General features: G+C 52.9%; 1 protein-coding gene and 1 long non-coding RNA gene across 7 annotated transcripts in view; one reads left to right on the forward strand and one right to left on the reverse strand.

Moving 5' to 3' along the window:
- LOC108384634 (uncharacterized) overlaps window positions 1–10,877 on the forward strand; it is a 29,722-nt gene extending 18,845 nt beyond the window's left edge. For both annotated transcript variants that reach the window (XR_001850097.3, XR_001850098.3), the window contains exon 4: window positions 6,215–10,877. This is a non-coding gene — a long non-coding RNA (uncharacterized lncRNA). The remainder of the gene's footprint in view (window positions 1–6,214) is intronic.
- Window positions 1–18,155, reverse strand: part of ZFYVE28 (zinc finger FYVE-type containing 28) — a 102,833-nt gene that overhangs the window by 5,089 nt on the left and 79,589 nt on the right. For all 5 annotated transcript variants that reach the window (XM_073237951.1, XM_036992028.2, XM_036992025.2 and 2 more), the window contains one exon: window positions 860–993. In XM_073237951.1, the coding sequence (XP_073094052.1) occupies window positions 860–993 (134 nt within the window). The remainder of the gene's footprint in view (window positions 1–859; window positions 994–18,155) is intronic.

Consider the following 18,155-nt stretch of genomic DNA (forward strand, 5'->3'; position numbering starts at 1 on the left):
TGAGGCCAATGCTTCTGGAAGATTCCTTGAATGCCACCTGCTGGGCATGATCTTCCTTAGATGTCAGAACAAACCCACGTTGCCCATCCTGGCAGGTGAGGGAACTGAAGCTTCCACTCACCCTTAGGGCTGTGCCTGTGGGGCCCTCAGCAGTACCAATGGCCTCCCCAGGATCATGACCCTGATTCTGTAGTGACCACCAGTCCAAAGGCTGCTCCTTGGCTGCCCTGGCTTCTGCCACTCGGCAACCTGGCATGGAGTGCAGAGGAGACGCCAGGCAGGGCAGAGCCAGGCCGCAGGCTAAGTGTTGTCTGATCCTCCCATGGCTGGTGGGGCGGGTGGATAGAAGGCCAGGGAGGGGGGCTGCACTGACACTCTTTATCCTTTTGAACCACATGAACGTGTTACTGAAAACACACAAAACTAGAGGAAAATGTTAAAAAGACACCTTCTTGCTCACCCTCCTTTCTGAAATCCCCTGAGGGACAATAGCCATTTCCCCCCGACCCTCCTGCTGTTTAACCGTTCCAAGAGAAGAAAAGAAAATTAGTCAGGATGTACAGCAACACCCGAGCCGCGAACTGAACAGAACCCCCCTGCGTGGACAGCTAGGCACCTGGTGAGGAGTTAGCCCCCTCTCCAGTGGGCACGTGGCCTCATCTAGGGCTTAGGGACAATGAAATGACACTGTGGGGAAGCCCAGACAAGGCCGGGCACGAGAGAGCCCCTGCAGCTGGCACTGCCATCAGCGGGTACTACCCACACTCTGACACCATCCGGACACCGTCCCTACCCGGCACTGTCTGCGCCCCCAGAGCTCAGCCCCCACATCCATATGCCCCAGGCCCAGAAAAGGCACCTGAAATGCAGACAAACAGGCGGTGTATCAGGTCATGGCTGCCGTGGAACCTGGACCGAATCTTCTCTCTTGTGGCCACAGGGGCCACCTGAAGCTGGGTCTTGTCTGAGGAGCAGGAGCCAGCTGTGGAGCCACTGCACAGAGAAGGAAATACCGGGTGTATGGGGCGGGCATGTGACGAGGGGCTTCTGGAGCCTGAAATCCAGCAAGTGAAGATGAACGTGTCTGCCGGGAGGCTCCCAGGCCGTGGGGGCTGCACCGCCCAGATGTACACCCTCCCAGTGACCTAACCTCAAACATGCGCCCCAGGGCCTCCGACCCGGCCTTGTCCCCAGCGGCTCCCCATCTCCAGGTGCAGACCCCTGGCACAGACCATCGGTATAGACTTGAGCTCAGGCTGCTCTCTCTTGCATTCCTGAGCTAACGTCATGTACAGACTTCCTCCTGTGCAAGATTCAAGCCACTGACTTACACCCTCTGCACTGGGCTAACTGCTGGCCCTCAGAAGATACGTGCGTGGCCTGACCCCTGGAACCTGCAAAGGTGACCTTATTTGGAAATGGGGTCTTTGAGGCTGTGATCAAGGTAAAAATCTCGAGAGGAAAACACCATCTGGGATTATTGGGTGGCCCTAATCCAACACGTGTTCTTACGAGACAGAAGAAGAGACACAGACCCACAGGGGAGAGGCGGCGGCTAAGCAGCCAGGACGCAGAGGTGGAGGGATGCGGCCACAGGCCAAGGGCTGCCTGGAGCCACCAGGAGCTGGAAGAGCCAGGAAGGACCCTCCCGGAGTCTCTGGAGGGGTGTGCCCTGCCAGAGTTCAGATTTCTGGCCTCCAGGCTGCAAGAGAATGTATCTGTATTGTCCTAAGCTCCAGTTTGTGCCTTGTTACGAAGACCGGGTCCCTCCCTGCCACCATGCACTTCCCAGTCGCCTCGCTCAGGTTTCACGAGGTTTGTTATTGAGGGCCCTCCTGCAGCCAAGCAGAAGACCTGGCCGAGCCTGGACTAAGTGAGGGTGTCCACCTTGCCCATCTCCAGGGTATACCCTCTGACCCTCCAAAGCTAAAAGTGCTAATCTCCCTTCTCCTCTGCCGGTTTTCTCTAGGAAACAAACATTCTCCATCTTTTCTGTCAATTTTCCCCTTGACATTTCGAGTTCTGCTGGCAGGTCTTTAATTTCCTGCTCTCACTGCAGCTTCATGGGCACAGTATCTCCCATCTACCTAGGAATATTATTATAGTTTTTACAGTTGCCATTGGTGGCCTGCATTCTGTTTTCCTTTGGGGAAGTTGGTCTGATTCTCACCAGAGGCTTGCCTCAAATGCACAGGGACCCAAGGCTGTCTCTGTGACTTTCCAGGGAGGCACTGAAAGGCCGCCTGGCGTGGGTGGAACGGGCACCCACAGTGCCATAGTGTGCCCTGGTGCCCTGGCTTTGGGAAGATACTTCGGCACCACCTGTGTGGAACAGGTGCCGCCCACACTCCAGCACCCAGGGGGCCGTCTCCAGCACACACCCCAAAACTGCCCTTATGATCCGCAGACATGACAGAATCTTCACAGTGGCGCTGGACCTCTGAGCAAAGCCCGCCAGCGACGGGACAGCACACCACAGTGATGCAGTCATGCGGCGGCAGAGTGGTCGGTGGGGTGGTGAGTCGGCCACAGCCCCTCATGACGCGAGTGACTGACACTCTGCGCGAGCCCCTTTACATGGTGGACGAGCTGCTGCGTCATCTCATTTAGAGGGACACCCCTGCTATGTAAGCCCATTAAGAAGTGCAGGAACGAGATGCACCCGAGGACTGAGACTGGCGGCCAGCTCCAGATCAGAGAGGCTGGGCTGGAAGGGGCCCCACAGCCCCCTGGGTTCCCATCCTGTGGTCAGAGTGGGTGCATGGGGTGCCTTTTATTGGCACACTCTCATGGGCTGAATGTGCCTCCTCGACCGCTCAGCGTCTCACGGGGATGTGGAGCAGCACTGGCGGCAGGCATGGGGCCGAGCTGCCAGCCCATGAGCCTCGCCATCCTGCCGCGTCCTGATGATGACCTGCAGCTCTCCCTCACGAGCTGCAGCGTTTCCAGAGAGGAAGCCCCTGACTTCCAGCCTGGGGGACTGGGCCTGGCTGTAAGGAAGGAGGGGTGGGGACTTCATTGTCCGGGTGTCATCTTACACTCCGTACCCCCAGTCTTAGCAGACAGCTGTACCCAAAAGGTACGAAAGCTGGGACTCAAATACTTGTACACTAATGTTCACAGCAGCATTATTTGTGATATAGCCAAAGGTGGAGACAATGCACATGACCATCAGCAGATGGATGGATAGATTGCAGGTGGTCCATCCAGACAGGCGAATATTATTCAGCCTTAAAAAGGGAGGAAGTTCTGACACACACTCCAACGTGGATGAAATCTGAACATAGCAGGCTAAGAGAAACAAGCCAGTCACAAAAGGTCACACAGTATGTGACCCTATTTACTTGAAATGTCCAGAACAGACAAAGCCACAGGACAGAAAGCAGATCAGTGGTTGCCAGAGGCGGGACGTGGGGGATTGGGAGTGACTGCCCACAGGGACAGGGCTCCGCCGGGGGGATGGAAATGCTCTAGAATTAGCAGTGAGGGTGGCACAACTCTGTGAAGACACTAAAGACAGCTGAATTGGACACTTAAACGATAAAATAATGTCTCTTGTGCTCATCCAGCAAACTCCTATCGGGCAAATAGCTCATGAACTCGATGTCCTTCATTGTGGGTTGGCTCAATAAATTAGGTCACATGCATACAATTTCTACTTTGTGGAAGGATGGTTAATGATGCTGGAAATGTTAAAATACTAAATGAAAAGGATAGCATTTTTAAAAATGGGAGTTATCACATGTACATGAGAGAGACTAGGGGGCCTATAGTGAAGGCAAAGCATTGATATCACATTTATTTGAATAGTGGGACTATGGATAAATTATATTACAGAGTCTTCTATGATCAAGTATTCTTTCTGTGATTTGGAGAGAGGAAGTGCCTGCTGGCAGCAGGTGGCACCACAACCCCGTTCCTCAGTGGAGGCAGGAAGCCATGGGAGCCGAAGTCGCCTCCAGGGTTCAGCCCAGCAGCCCCAGCTGCTCTACTGCCTGGAGGCTAGGACATCTTCCAGAAGGCTTGCCGCTGCAAGCACCAGCTATCGGCCAAGAAACCCAGGGAAGGGCACTGTCACTGGGAAGTCAAGGGCTGCAGAGCCCGAGTTTACACTGTGGCGTAAAAGAGCAGGAACTCCAGTGGGTCAAGACTGGATTAGATCACTTCACTTTTCCCAGAAGAGTCCTCCCCTGACCAGAGGTGGGGGGATGAAAGGGACAGCCACGGGCTCCACAAGGACACCAGTCCCAGGCAGAAGACCCAGTGGGTGCCTCTGGGCTGGGAAGGGCTGAGGGGAACAAAGAATGTGACACCGGAGAACCTGGGGTCTCACCTGGGACCTGGGACGGGACTGAGCTCGGTTCTGTCTGGTTCAGCCCCGCCGAAGGGCCACGGGCATGAGCTGTACACCAGGGGGGCTGCCTTTTGGAAGGATCCTCCATAGGCATTGCTAGGCAAATGGGGTTGGGGATCGGGGGGAGGGTCCCAGGATGAGCAGAGTCTAGCCAGGGCCACATGCAGGACCAAGTCAGAGAGGCGGGGCAGCAGGGGCCTGGCGGGCCCATGTCTATGGTGAGGGCGGGGACCACAGGGCGAGGAGTGGCCTGGGCTCAGGGCAGAGGACGGGAGCCAGAGCCAAGCCGTGAGGGGCCGAGGCTGGAGGCTGGGGCACACCCCTGACAAGGGCTTCTCCCGCCTTACCCAGAAGTCTGGACTCATCGCCAGGCACTCCCAACCTGGTCAGCCAACATTAAATCTGCAGGTTCACCCAGATGTCAAAAGCCAGCCACCTGATGTGACAGCAGCCCATCTGGAGTCTGCTTCCCACCCCTTACAGAGGCAGCACGAATTCCCTGTGACAATTCTCCAGCGGTTTGAGCTACTTGGAACCATCATTTCCTAGGAGTAAAATACAATGTAATTTAGCTAAGCGGTTACATCAGTACCAAGGGCTCTGGCCAGCCTGTGTCTTCAGCCACAGTCAAAGTCAGGGCGTGGCATTGCCAGAAACGTTCCAAAATGCACTTTGCAAATAGCACACGTGGAGGAGAAGGATCTGGTTCCACTGCCAGAGTAGAAAAAATAACTTTTTGACAGAAAAAAGGAGACTTTGTTACCTTGAACTTTTAGGCCTCTGCAAAATAAGAGAGAGCACAATTTGGAGAAACTAATAGCATTTCAAGGTGTTTCTCGTCATTGCATCAGGTAGATTATCCTGTGAGCCTTTGGAATCCTTTGTAAAGTCCTGATTAAGAGGAAAACGAGGAGTAGCAGGAGGAACTGACGGGCTTCAGAAACAAGGTTTGATGTGCTTGAATGTGGGGAAATCGAAAGCTTGGACATTTGCACAATCATGTACCAATTCTAATGAACCACCTTGGTACCTGAGGCAGGTGACAGGCTAGCTGATTCTTGCAAAATCCATCTATCCATCCATCCACCCACCCAACCGTCTACCCATCTGTCCACCCTCCCATCCTTCCTTCTCTCCTATCCATCCAAAAATCCATTCTTCCTTCCACCCACCCATCCATTCATCCACCTCTACATCCATCCGTTCATCATCCTTCCTTCCTCCCTCCATCCCTATTCCATCCATCCATTTATTCTAGCACAGTGAGGATTAAGCATGGAGGCATGCGCATGCTGACATGGATTGAATTGTCTCCCCAAATTTATATGGTGAAGCCCTTAGCACCCAGTACTTCAAAATGTGACCTTATTTGGAAACAGGGTCATTGCATATGTAACTGGTTAAGATGAGGTCGTCTTAATCCTATCCAACTGGTGTCCTATGAAAAGGGGAAATTTGGACACAGATATGCACACAGGCCATATGAGGATGGAGGCAGAGATCAGGTGATGTATCTACACACCAAGGATGCCGCAAAGTCCCTAAAGCCAGGGAAGAGGCTGGGACAGATTCTCCCTCACAGCCTAAGGAGGAATCTGCCCTGCCGGCACTGGACCCCGGATTTCTGGCCTCCAGAGCTGGGAGACAGTCTTTGCGCACCCGGCTCCCTCACGCTCTGGTGCTTTGTTACAGCAGCTCTAGGAAATGACACACAAGGCTGCCAGGCCCAGGCTGCCCGGGCAAGGGTCAGCACAAGTATCTTTGAGCAGCAAATATGCTTTCCTCCAAACAGGCCAGAATCTTCCTGCTTTCTTTCCCTGCAGTCATTTGAAAGTCTTTTTTTCTTGTGCTTTTATGCAGGAATCTGCATTCTGAAGGAAGAAGGCTCCAAGTCCAGTACAATGCCCCTTGGGGTGGCAGGTTGGTTGTGGGAGCGGGCATAACCAGGCTGTCAAGGAGAGCGTGGCCCAGCAGCCACCCACATGGTGCGGAACGGCTCAAGTCCACGGAGCCAGTGAGAACAAGGAGAAGGGGCCAGGGAATAATCGAGCAATAACCCACCCCCACTGGGGCTCCGTTTCGGTCTCTTCCTGCTCAAGGAACAGCTAACAGAAACACCAGTATCTCCTGAAAACGCAGCCCGACACCTAGACTTCAGCCTGGAGACCCTAAGCAGAGAACCCAGCCATACCATGCTGGACGTCTGACTTGTGGAAGCTGTGAGACAGTAAATAAGCGCTGTTTGAAGTCACTAAGTGTGGGGTAAATTGTTATGCAGCAATAGCTGACTCATGCGACTGGGAGGATATTGTAACCGAGTGACCAGGCAGAGGCCAGCATCCCGAGTCTCAGGTGAAAGCAAAACAAAGCTGCCTTGGAGCAGAGCAGACTGACATGGCGGTGATGCCACACTGAAGGTCCCCCCTCGGGAGGCTCATGGTGTCCTGGCATACAGGCCCTTTCCCGAGGGCTCATGGGCATCTGTGTAGGATGCCACACAGCCCAGTCCTGCAGAGCAGCAGAAGGAAGCGTGGCCACCACTTGGCACCTGTGGCTGATGCTCTGTCAGCGTGAGGCCCCAGGAAGAGCCTGTCCAGGTGGATGGGGCAGTGGGGCGCCCAGCCTTCCAGTCCCAGCTCTACTGCTGACCAGCTTTGAGAACTTGTGCAAACTGCTCTCCATCCTGGGACCTCTACAGTTTCTTCTATAAAATGGGAATGATGATATCCACCTTGGGAGGACTGGAGAGAATGTATTAGAGCAGGACTCTGAAAAAGTTCCGGGCCTCTGATAAAGTTCTGTGGGCGGCAGTACTGTTGCACTGGCCCTACAGGCTGCAGAGTCAGAGGAACAGCAGTGAGGTGACCGCCAAAATAATAAAACAGTGTTTGAACAAGGCGCTGTGGCGCACACAGACCAGTGCTGTGAGGCCTGAGACGGCGTGCCCTCTGCCCCACCCCACTGTTCACCCTGCCTGCTCCCCTTCCGCGAGGTTCAGGGGCCCTCCAAGAGTGTCCAGGGAGTCACTGAAGGAAGGGAAGACATTTTGGTTCCAGGTACTAAAAGTAAACAAGACGCTGACCATCAGCTGTTTCCCATTTTCTCTAATTAGGCAGCATTTCTGCTGACGCTGGGAGATGAGCCCAGTTAGGAACAAGCATCCTTTGTCTTCAACACTCTGCCCTGCCCACTTCTGTGCAGCCTGCAGACATCTGCCCCACCCAGCCCGCCAGGTCTGCCGCTGGGGGAAGGCAGGAACCACTTCCGAGTCATCAGAATCTGGACGCCTGTGCTGTACCAACAGTCACTTCCTTGAGGGCTTCCTAGGGGAGGCAGCACAGCCTGATGAGATGTGGTCCCACCTGTCATGAGTCCATAAAGACCCTGGCCTTTGACACATGGGGCCCACAGTGCCTAGGACACCCCAGCCCTGAGCAGTCCGCCCAGGGCCCGCTGCCTGCAGACTTCTGATCCAGTTCTGCTGCCATGGCCTCAGGAGCCAGGCCCTGGCTGCTCCCTGCGCCCCATCCTCATGCAGCTGCTCGTCAACTCCACACACATTCTCCCATGCCCTCCCTGTCCCTGGGTGGGCACTTGGGGCAGGTCTAGCCTCAGGGCCCACTTCTTCCCGAGAACACCCATCACAGTATCTGAGAAGTGCTTGCCTGCCTCCTGCTCCAGCTGTGGTCCCTGGGCAAGGGGCCTCCACTTTCTGGCCCCTGCCAGAGTCACCAGAAGGGTCTGGCTCAGATGAAGTCAGGTGAGCACCTAGGGGATGGGCACACGAGGCCCTGATGGGGACCAGCAGTGCCCACCCTCGGCTCCCAGGCTGCTGGTGGGGAGAACTGAGGGGACCCTTACATGCCTGCTGCTCTAGGGGGAGGCCCTGCCGTGGGGAGGGGGTCCCAGGGCTGGGTGCCCAGGGAAGTCATTGTAGGCCAAAGGCCTGTGGGCATCACCACCCCTGCTCTCTGGGCAGGAAACTGCAACCTCCCAAAGCCTCAGGTTACTTGTCTGTAAAGTGGAGAAACGCCACCACCCACACAGGATCCCCGGGGGAGGAACGCACCTAGGCACACACAGCAGAGGCAGGGTGTGCAGCTCTGTATATGTGGCCCTGAGCACAGCCTCCCCAAAGCCTAGGGAGGCTGACTGCTGATGGGTGTCGGGGGAGTGGCTGAGAGGCTGAGGCCACCAGGCCAGTCCTCAGGGCCACAGGCTCCCGCCAATGCCGCTGTCAGAGGTCAGCCCTCCGGAGGGCTGTGCTCACAGGAGGAAGGTCACCAGGGCCAGTCCCACTGGAGTCCAAAGAGAGCCTCACAGCTCCCAGGTCCATCCTCCTGGAGTAACCCCAAACCTGCCAGTCCTCCAGGAATTGGGTGCATGTCCTCCAGGGCCTGAAGCAATGGCGCCAGGTGATCAGTGGACTATTGGCCCAACAGGCAGCCTCCCATGCTGCCGTGGTGACCACAGCCTCTACGGAGGGTCCTGGGTGTCCACCAGGCCCTGGAACGCCTGCCCTTGATCCTCTATGAGGCCACAGGGAGGTGTCCCCAAAGCTGGACACCAGGGCAGGTACAGCAGAGCCAGTGTACTCCAAGTCACTGCTGGTGCCCACAGCGACCCACAGGCCTCGGTGTCCCTGAGGCCCGGCTGCCCTGGCCCTGCATGCTGCCCCGGCCGCTCTGCCTCCCGAGGGGCAGGCACAGACCCCTCCACCCTCCTCTCAGCCACGGAGCCACAGGGAGTAGTGGGACCGTGGTCTGCCTCCACTGGGGACATGGGCACACAGTCTGGCTCTGGAGAAGTCCCATAGTTGGTGATGGGAACCTTTACATTATTACTTCTTTTTTTTATTAAAGTATCATTGAAAAACAATCTTATAAAGGTTTCACATGAGCAACATTGTGGTTATTACACTCACCCATATTACCAAGTCCACTCCCCACCCATTGCAGTCACTGCCCATCAGTGTAGTAAGATGCTACAGAGTCACTAGTTGTCTTCTCTGTGCTGTACTGCCTTCCCCATGAACCCACCACCACGTGTGCCAATCGTAATGCCCCTTATTCCCCTTCTCCCTTCGTCCCAACCTGCCCTCCCCAGTCTGTCCCCTTTGGTAACTACCAGTCCCTTCTCAGAGTCTGTGATTCTGCTGCTGTTCTGTTCCTTCAGTTTTTCTTTGTTCTTATACTCCACAAATGAGTGAAATAATTTGGCACTTGTCTTTCTCCGCCTGGCTTATTTCACTGAGCATAATACCCTCTAGCTCCATCCATGTTGTTGCAAATGGTACGATTTGTTTCTTCTTATGGCTGAATAGTATTCCGTTGTGTTTATGTACCACCTCTTCTTTAGCCATGCACCTACTGATGGACACTTAGGTTGCCTCATATCTTGGCTATTGTAAATAGTGCTGCGATAAACAGGGGTGCATCTGTCTTTTCGAGTCTGGGATCTTGTTTTCTTATATTATTACTTCTTAAATACAGAGGCAACATGTGTGCACGTTGGGAATTAGGAAACGCAAATAAGCCAGCAGCACACACACACACATGCACTTTATAAATTACGTGGCCATGATGCGAGCAGAAGGAACTTGCATTGCCATCCTGGCGCCAAACCTTGCACACTTTTCCTGAGCTTCTCTGAACAGAAGGCCCAAGGCTCGTGGGTTAGAGCAGCAGGTGAACTAGACTAAGGATGTGTCCTGGACCCCCTTCTGCGCCACGTTCAGCAATTTAAATGCGTTTTCTCTTGCCTTTGCCTCAAGATGGGGGGAACGCCTTACTTCAGGGAAGTGGCTGCTCAGATGGGAATTCTCCTGGTACCGTGGGGTAGAGGACAATGACCCCTTCAGGGTGCTGCCAGAGCCTCTTGGCAGCAGCAAGGCCACACCCTGCAGGCAACCTGCTCCTCTTTCCCTGCTGGTGTCCCAAGGAAGCAAGCGCACTCTACTCTCACCCAAAGGCCCTGGCTTCCATTCTGTGGAGCCCCCTGATGCGTGAAAGAGCAGGGAGTTGGGCAGGATGAGCACAGACAAGCCCAGGGGGCTGTGGTGGAGGTTGGGACAGGGGCAGCACTGCAGGCCTGGACTCTGCCAGCCGCCTTCTCTTGGAGCTGTCCTAGCAGGGCTGTGGACACGGACCCTGCCTCAGTGGGGCCAGCAGCACCATGCCTGGGAAGCTGGGATGGATGGCTGCCAGTATGCCTGGCATTTGTGGCTGCACTGGGCTGAGGGGCAATGGCCCAGAGGGCAGGAGTTCAGGGGAGAGAATCAAGGGAGAGACCAGATGGGTGTAAGCCCCACTGGCTCCTCTCTCGGGTTCCAGAGACATCCTGCCGAGGTCAGCTGCCTTCCAGATCTTGTTTCCACTTGAGCTAGGGAGAGTGCATTTCCCCGAACCAAGGGCCCTAAGTGGTCCTTGAGCCTAAGGGATGCGGTGTGGGGGCTGGGAGGCCACAGCATCACAGAGCACAAGACATGAGGGCAGACCCTGGGGATGGGCGGAGGCACCCTACAGGTGGCCTGAAAACTTGGGTCAGACAGATGGGAGGGCTCTGAGCCTCTGTCTGGAATCTGTGAAGCAGGCAGGACAGTGAGAACACAGCCACGGGACTCAATGAGGCCAAACAGGAAAGTTCTCCATGGGCTTCATCTAAGGCAGCAAACGAGGCTGTATTAAGGTGACTTGATATAGCAGGGACAGGGAGGGATGTCACGTCCAAGAGGGAGGGAATGGTGACCCAAAAAAGGACCAGAGGCAAGAGAGTGCAGAGAGCATCGAGGAAGCAGGTGCTGGCAAGGATGAGGGAAGCCAGTTATCTGGGAGTGGCTCAGTCAACTTGCCTGGGGCCCAACAGAGGGAGAGAGCAGGGAGCCCTGGGGAGTTCTATGCAGAAGACCATCACCCGGCTGTTTGGTATCCACCTATCTGAGGGGAAGGCAGAAGGATGGACAGGGACTAAGGACCAGGGAAACAAACCCTTATACTCACTGAATAATAAATGATAATTTAACAAACCTACATCTGGTAAAGAAATTGAAATTGTAGTTCAAACCTTCCCACAAAGGAAACTACGGACCCAGACAGCTTTACTAGTGAATTCTACCTAATATGTAAAGCAAAAATAACACCAATTCTACACAAACTCTTCTGGAAAACGGAAGAAGTGGGAACTCATTCTAGAATCTCAGCATTACTCTGGTAACCAAACCTGAAAAGCACATTAGAAGGAAAGAAAGCTATTGCCCAACATTCCTTACATCAGATGCAAAATTCTTAACAAAATTTTAGCAAATTGAAGCCAACAGTATGTAAAAAGGACAATACTAATAATCAAATAAGGTTCATTCAGGAATGCAAGGTTGGCTTAACATCTGAATATCAATCAATGTAATTTATCACATCAACAACAAAAACAACCTATACAATTATCCCAAAAGATGCAGAAAAAGTATTTTTAAAAATGCAACATCTATTCTTAGTACTATTAGCAAACTAAGAATTGAAGAGAACTTCCTGAACCTGATAAAGGGCATCTATGAAAATGCTATAGCCAACATCATACTTAATGGTAGACAGTAAATGCTTTCCCTCTGAGATCAGGAATAAGGCAAAAATCTCCTGTGCCAACTCTTGTATTCAGCACGGTACTGGAGGTCCTCTCCAGTGCGCAAATGAAAGAAACGGAAATAAAGGACATCCAATTGGAAAGGAGACATAAAACTGGCTTTATTCACAGATGGCATCATCATCTACATAGGAAGCTGATGAAATCTTCATAAAAACTACTGTAACTCATACTGGGTTTACCAAAGCTGCAGGAGACAAGATCAGTAGACAAAAATCATTTACAACTCTCTGTATTAGCAATGAACAGCTGGAAATTGAAATTACAGAAGACCACTTACAAAAGCATAAAAAATATAATATGTTTAAGGATAAACCTGACAAAAGATGTGCAAGACCTCTACTGATAGAGCCCGGACAGGAGTATCACTGTTATGAATAAACCTACCCGCCATCTCAGCATTTCATCCTAGGTTTCATTTTACTGAGGCTACAAGCATTTTCTGGAGGACACGTCAGCAGGCCACAAGCCCGTCTTTTCCCTAACTCCTCCCCTCAAAAGCCCACCAAAACACCTGGCCATAAACAGCCTCTTAGCGAAGTAATCCTGAGAAGGAAGAATAAAACTGGGGGGATTACGCTTCCCAACTTCAAGCTCTACTACAAAGTCACAGTAATCAGGACAATTTGGTACTGGCACAAGAACAGACCCATAGAACAATGGAACAGAATAGAGAGCCCAGATATAAACCCAACCATATATGGTCAATTAATAGATGATAAAGGAGCCATGGATATATGATGGGGAAAAAACAGCCTCTTCAACAACTCATATTGGCAAAACTGGACAGCTACATGTAAGAGAATGAAACTGGATTATGGCCTAACCCCATACATAAAAGTAAACTTGAAATGGATCAAAGATCTTAATGTAAGTTATGAAACCATAAAACTCTCAGAAGAAAACATAGGCAAAAATCTATTGAATATAAACATGAGCAGCTTTTTTGTAAACGCATCTCCTTGGGCAAGAGAAACAGAAGCAAAAATGAACACATGGGACTACATCCAACTAAAAAGCTTCTGTACAGCAAAGGACACCATCAGCAGAACAAAAAGGCATCCTACAGTATGGGAGAATATATCCATAAATGACAGATCCGACAAGGGGTTAATATCCAAAATATATAAAGAACTCACATGCCTCAACAACCAAAAATCAAATAATACAATTAAAAAATTGGCAGAGAATATGAACAGGCACTTCTCCAAAGAAGAAATTCTGATGGCCAACAGGCACATGAAAAGATGCTCCACATCGCTAGTTATCAGGGAAATGCAAATTAAAACCACAATGAGATATCACCTCACACCAGTTAGAATGGCCAACATCCAAAAGACAAACAACAACAAATGCTGGCAAGGATGTGGAGAAAGGGGAACGAACCCTCCTACACTGCTGGTGGGAATGTAAATTAGTTCAACCATTGTGGAAAGCAGTATAGAGGTTCCTCAAAAACTCAAAATAGAAATACCATTTGACCCAGGAATTCCACTCCTAGGAATTTACCCAAAGAAAACAAGATCCCAGATTCAAAAAGACATATGCACCCCTATGTTTATCGCAGCACTATTTACAATAGCCAAGATATGGAAGCAACCTTAGTGTCCATCAGCAGATGAATGGATAAAGAAGATGTGGTACATATACACAATGGAATATTACTCAGCCATAAGAAGAAAACAGATCCTACCATTTGCAACAACATGGATGGAGCTGGAGGGTATTATGCTCAGTGAAATAAGCCAGGTGGAGAAAGACAAGTACCAAATGATTTCCCTCATTTGTGGGGCATAACAATGAAGCAAAACTGAATGAACAAAATAGGAGCAGACTCACAGACTCCAAGAAGGGACTAGTGGTTACTGAAGGGGAGGGGTGGGAGAGGGCAGATGCGGAGGGAGGGAGAAGGGGGAAAAAAAAGACCCTTGACCTGTAAGAGATGCCTTCTTCGTTCTGCTCACTGAAACAGAGGGGGTCCCTCTCGGGTGTAGCAATAAACCTGCTTGGACTGTTGAGTTCACGTCCCTTCTTTTCCTTTATCTAGTGCCAAAACCCGGAAGCGAGAGCAGAGGGCAGGAGCTGTTTTGCAATTTAGGAAGCAGTGGGCAGTGGCAGCTCAACCTGGGCGAAGGCCTTGATCCCGAGAGCCTCCTGTGTCCCGCCCTGTTTCCCTTCCCTCCCTCACCCAACATCCCCTCGCGAACTCCAGCCCAGGGACCACTTGCCAGTCTGCAATCTACACACTAACCCATCGCCGTTCCCTGGAGGGTGAGATTCTAGCCTCATCAGCTTCCTCCTGGCGCCGGGAGGAAGATGGTCCAGTCCCCTTTCCCTTTCTCTCTCTTCTCCAGCTGCAAACACTGGTAGGGAGCCTCCTGCGCTCTGACTGGGGGGACACTTCCTTGCAGCGCACAGGGAAACCCCGTCTGGCTCTGGGGGCCTACAGGCTCCGGGTGGGAAGCCAGGCGTGGGAGACGGCCTGGCAGCCTGTTTCCCAAGCCTCGGCCACCTTTCCTCGCCCTCCCGCGACGGGCAATTCTCCCTCAGAAACACTGGGAGACATCCCCCTCAGCTGTCCCCTACTGAATTTTTCCCAACTGGGATTAAAAGGAGACATTAAACCAAAAAATCGGTCTTTTACTTCCACTTCCATGTGGCCCCACTACAAACTCAATCACGGCCAGCTGCGGGCACTTTCAATTTCTGAATTCTCCGAGTTAGTAACTTCCTCCAGAGGACTGGCACATGCTCCCAAAGTCCAAGCAACCTCCCTTTGTTCCTCCCTCCGCCCTCTTCAAATCCTGCTCACCGATGGCCCTTTGTCCCTTTTGCACTGAGTTACTTCTATCATCCTTTCTGCTCTATTTGCTCTCTGTGGGTAAAACTGTAATGTTTCCAGAATATCTCACCTGGCTGAAGTGCGTGTGCATATTAATGGGAGTTCCTCAGGGGGGGAGCGTTGCCATCCCCGTATCAATGGGCAATTACCTGAGCTACCCTGGGCTGATCTGAACCTGAGAGGTGAGGGCAGGGCTGGTTGTGATTCTGCCTGAGCAGGAGAGATGGCCCTGGGCTGCAGTTGGTAAGCAATAAATGGGTTTTGAACTTTGTTTCTCCCTTTGACTGATTTCGGTTTTAGAGGTATTTTGTCCGGGATTTCATCTCCCCAGAGTTACAGCCCCTCGTCCCTCCTCTGCTGATGAGATCGACCCGGCTGGCGACCCCCAAACCCTCCCTCCGCTGGCTCCCCGGCACCCCGCCCTGTCCCCCTTCGGCAGGCCGCCCGCCTCCTCTGACCCACCCCCCTCCAGACCCGCCCTTCTGCCCCCAGACCCGCGCTCGCTTCCCGCCGACACCGCCCCAGGCCGCCCCTGGCCCCTCTGGGAGGAGCAGGCACCGAAAGGCCCCTTCGGGCTCACATCCCCCTTTCAGCTAATGATCTGGAGCGTATTGAACAGAAGATGGGGTCCTTCTCAGAAAACCCCGATAAATTCAGGAAAGAGTTCCTCTGCGTCACTCAAACGTGCAACCTCACTTGGGGGGACATTTGCCTCGTCCTCCCGTCCACTGCACGGACGACAAGGGGGAACGCGTTTGCCATGCGGCCGAAAACGATGGTGATGAATCGCAGCGCCGGCAACCGCCAACCATGCTTCTGCAGCCGAGCGGTCCTCAGGGTCGAGCCCCAAAGCCCGAGTGGACACCCCACCCGGGGGACCTGGGGGGGGCGGTGGCACAAGTAATGATCACGTGATCACTTGCCTCCTGGCGGGGATGGAAAAATAAAAATCAACAGGTCAACTACGAAATTACGCCGGGGGCAGATGAAAACCGAGCCGTCTTCCTGAACCGCCCCGCGATCAAACACAGCAGCAGCAGCCCTGACCCCGGGGGCCTGTTCTCCTGCACTTCCACTTCATGTCCCAGCTCATAAAAAGCTCCAAAAACTAGAAAGTGGACCCCGAACACCGCAGAGAGCTTGTAGAATTTGCCTTTAAAGTTTTCAACAACCGGGATGAGGAACAAAAAACTCAGAAAGAAAAAGAGGCTAAAGTTAAGTATCAGATTCTGGCCTCCCTAGTTCAACCTCCCACTGACAAACCTGCAAAAGGCTCCACCCCACACCCGCCTGGCAACTGTGGCAGTCAGTCCCCGGCGCAGGAGCCTGCCCCATCCCAGGCCTCCTACAAAGCCGGTCCGCACTGCGCACAGTGGGGTCACTGGACGTGGACAGCCGTCTAGGGAAGTCAGCCCCTCCCTTGAGTCCTCTCCCCTGCAGGCGACCGGACACATCTAGAGAGGACCTGGCAGTCCTCATGGCCTTGTCTTCAGCGACCGACTGACACGGCCTGGATCCCAAGGCCCCCTCCACAACGACACCAGATCCCCAGGTAACAGTGGTGGTGGCTGGAAGGCGGGTTTCCTTTCTGGTCACCCTCGGGGACCAGCCTCTCTGTGCCCACTGAATACTCGGGACCTTTAATCCCCTCCTCTCTCCCTGTTGTTGAGGTGAAAGGAATAGAAACACCAGGCCAACCCCCCCTTTCTATTGTTCCTTGGGCCGTGTCCCTCTCCCTCGCTCCTTTCGGGTAATCCCCCACTGCCCCACCCCGCTCTGGGAAGGGAGACCCTCCACCGCTTGGGGCAGCCTTACACCCTCCCTCACTCTCCCGGTCATACCCCCCAAAGAGGCCCTCCCCTCTGAGGCGGTACAGCTTATTAAATCACAGGTTGATCCTATCATTTGGGACACAAAAAGCCCTTCTATAGCCTCACACCACCAAGCCCTCTGGGCCCCTGGGAGTCCCTACTCGAGCTGTCAGTTAGCCAGTAGCCCCTGAGCCCTGATGGCCATCTTGGCCTCCGGTCCATCATCAACCACCTTCTTAAGGCCCAGATCCTCATCCCTACCCACTCCCCCCACAATATTCCCATCCTTACTGTAAAAAAACCCGATGGCTCCTTCCCATTTGTTCAAGATCTCTGAAAGATTCACGAAGCTGTAGTTCCCACCCACCCAGAAGTCCCCAACCCCTACAGCCTCCTCCCCCATATCCCCCCAGTACTCAGTACTCACTGTCCTAGACCTCAGAGACGCCCTCTTTACTATTCCCCTCAGTCCTGATTCCCAACAACTTTTCACCTTCACCTGGACAGACCCCGTATCTCTGTTCACCCAACTCACTGGACAGTTCTTCCCCAGGGATTTCGGGACAAGTACTACAAAGAACCTCCAATCCCTAGACCTCGCCCCTAGACGCCTGCTCCAGTATGTTGATGGCCTCTTGCCTTGCAGACCCTCAAAACATGATTCTGTATCCCACACTATCTCCCTTCTTAGATTCCTGGGGAAAAGGGATACCATGTCTCAGAACACAAAGCTCAATTGGTACAGCGAAAGGTCACTTACCTTGGTCTTGACCTCACCCCTACCACCCACTGCACACCCACCTTCCGAAAACAAGCTATTAACAATCTCCCTTTCCCCACCACAAAGCGAGATCTCCTTCCCTTCCTGGGGCTTCTTAGCTATTTGAGCCTCTGGATCTCAAATTTCTCACTCACTGCAAAACCCCTTTACAAGGCCTCCCACGGGGATCCCCAAGAAAGGGTGCCAGAGACAGGCTTAATTCCTGCTTCTTTCTGGGCCGTTAAGCAAGCACTCCTCAAGGCACCTGCTCTGACTACCTGACCCTAACAAACCTTTCTTTCTAAAAAGGGATAAGCATTAGGGCTACTTGCACAACCAACCGGGGACTCCCTCAACCTGTTCCCTGTTTGTCCAAACAATTCGACCTTGTGATAAAAGGCTGGTCTCTCTGCTTGCAGGTCCTGGCGTCGGCTGCACTCCTTATCCCCAAAGCCCAAAAACTGCCCTCCACCAGCCCCTACGGGTGCACTCCTCACACAGCCTCTCCGACCTTCTCAGCCACTGGGCTCTAACCCTTCTCTCCCCAGCCCGAGTCCAAGTCTTACACTCTCGGCTTCTACAACCCTCGGTTACCTTCTACCTCCCCTGCCCCATTCACCTTTATCACCCTCCTCCTCCTTTTCCTCCCGTTCAATAACCTATTCCAAAGATTTTTACAGATTGAATGGCGGCCATCTCCCGGGCAACTACTCAAGAACAACCAAATGGCCTTCCTGCTTCAAAATATCAGAA

This window comes from Manis javanica, chromosome 5, assembly GCF_040802235.1.
Source record: "Manis javanica isolate MJ-LG chromosome 5, MJ_LKY, whole genome shotgun sequence".
Classification (NCBI taxonomy): Eukaryota; Metazoa; Chordata; class Mammalia; order Pholidota; family Manidae; genus Manis; species Manis javanica.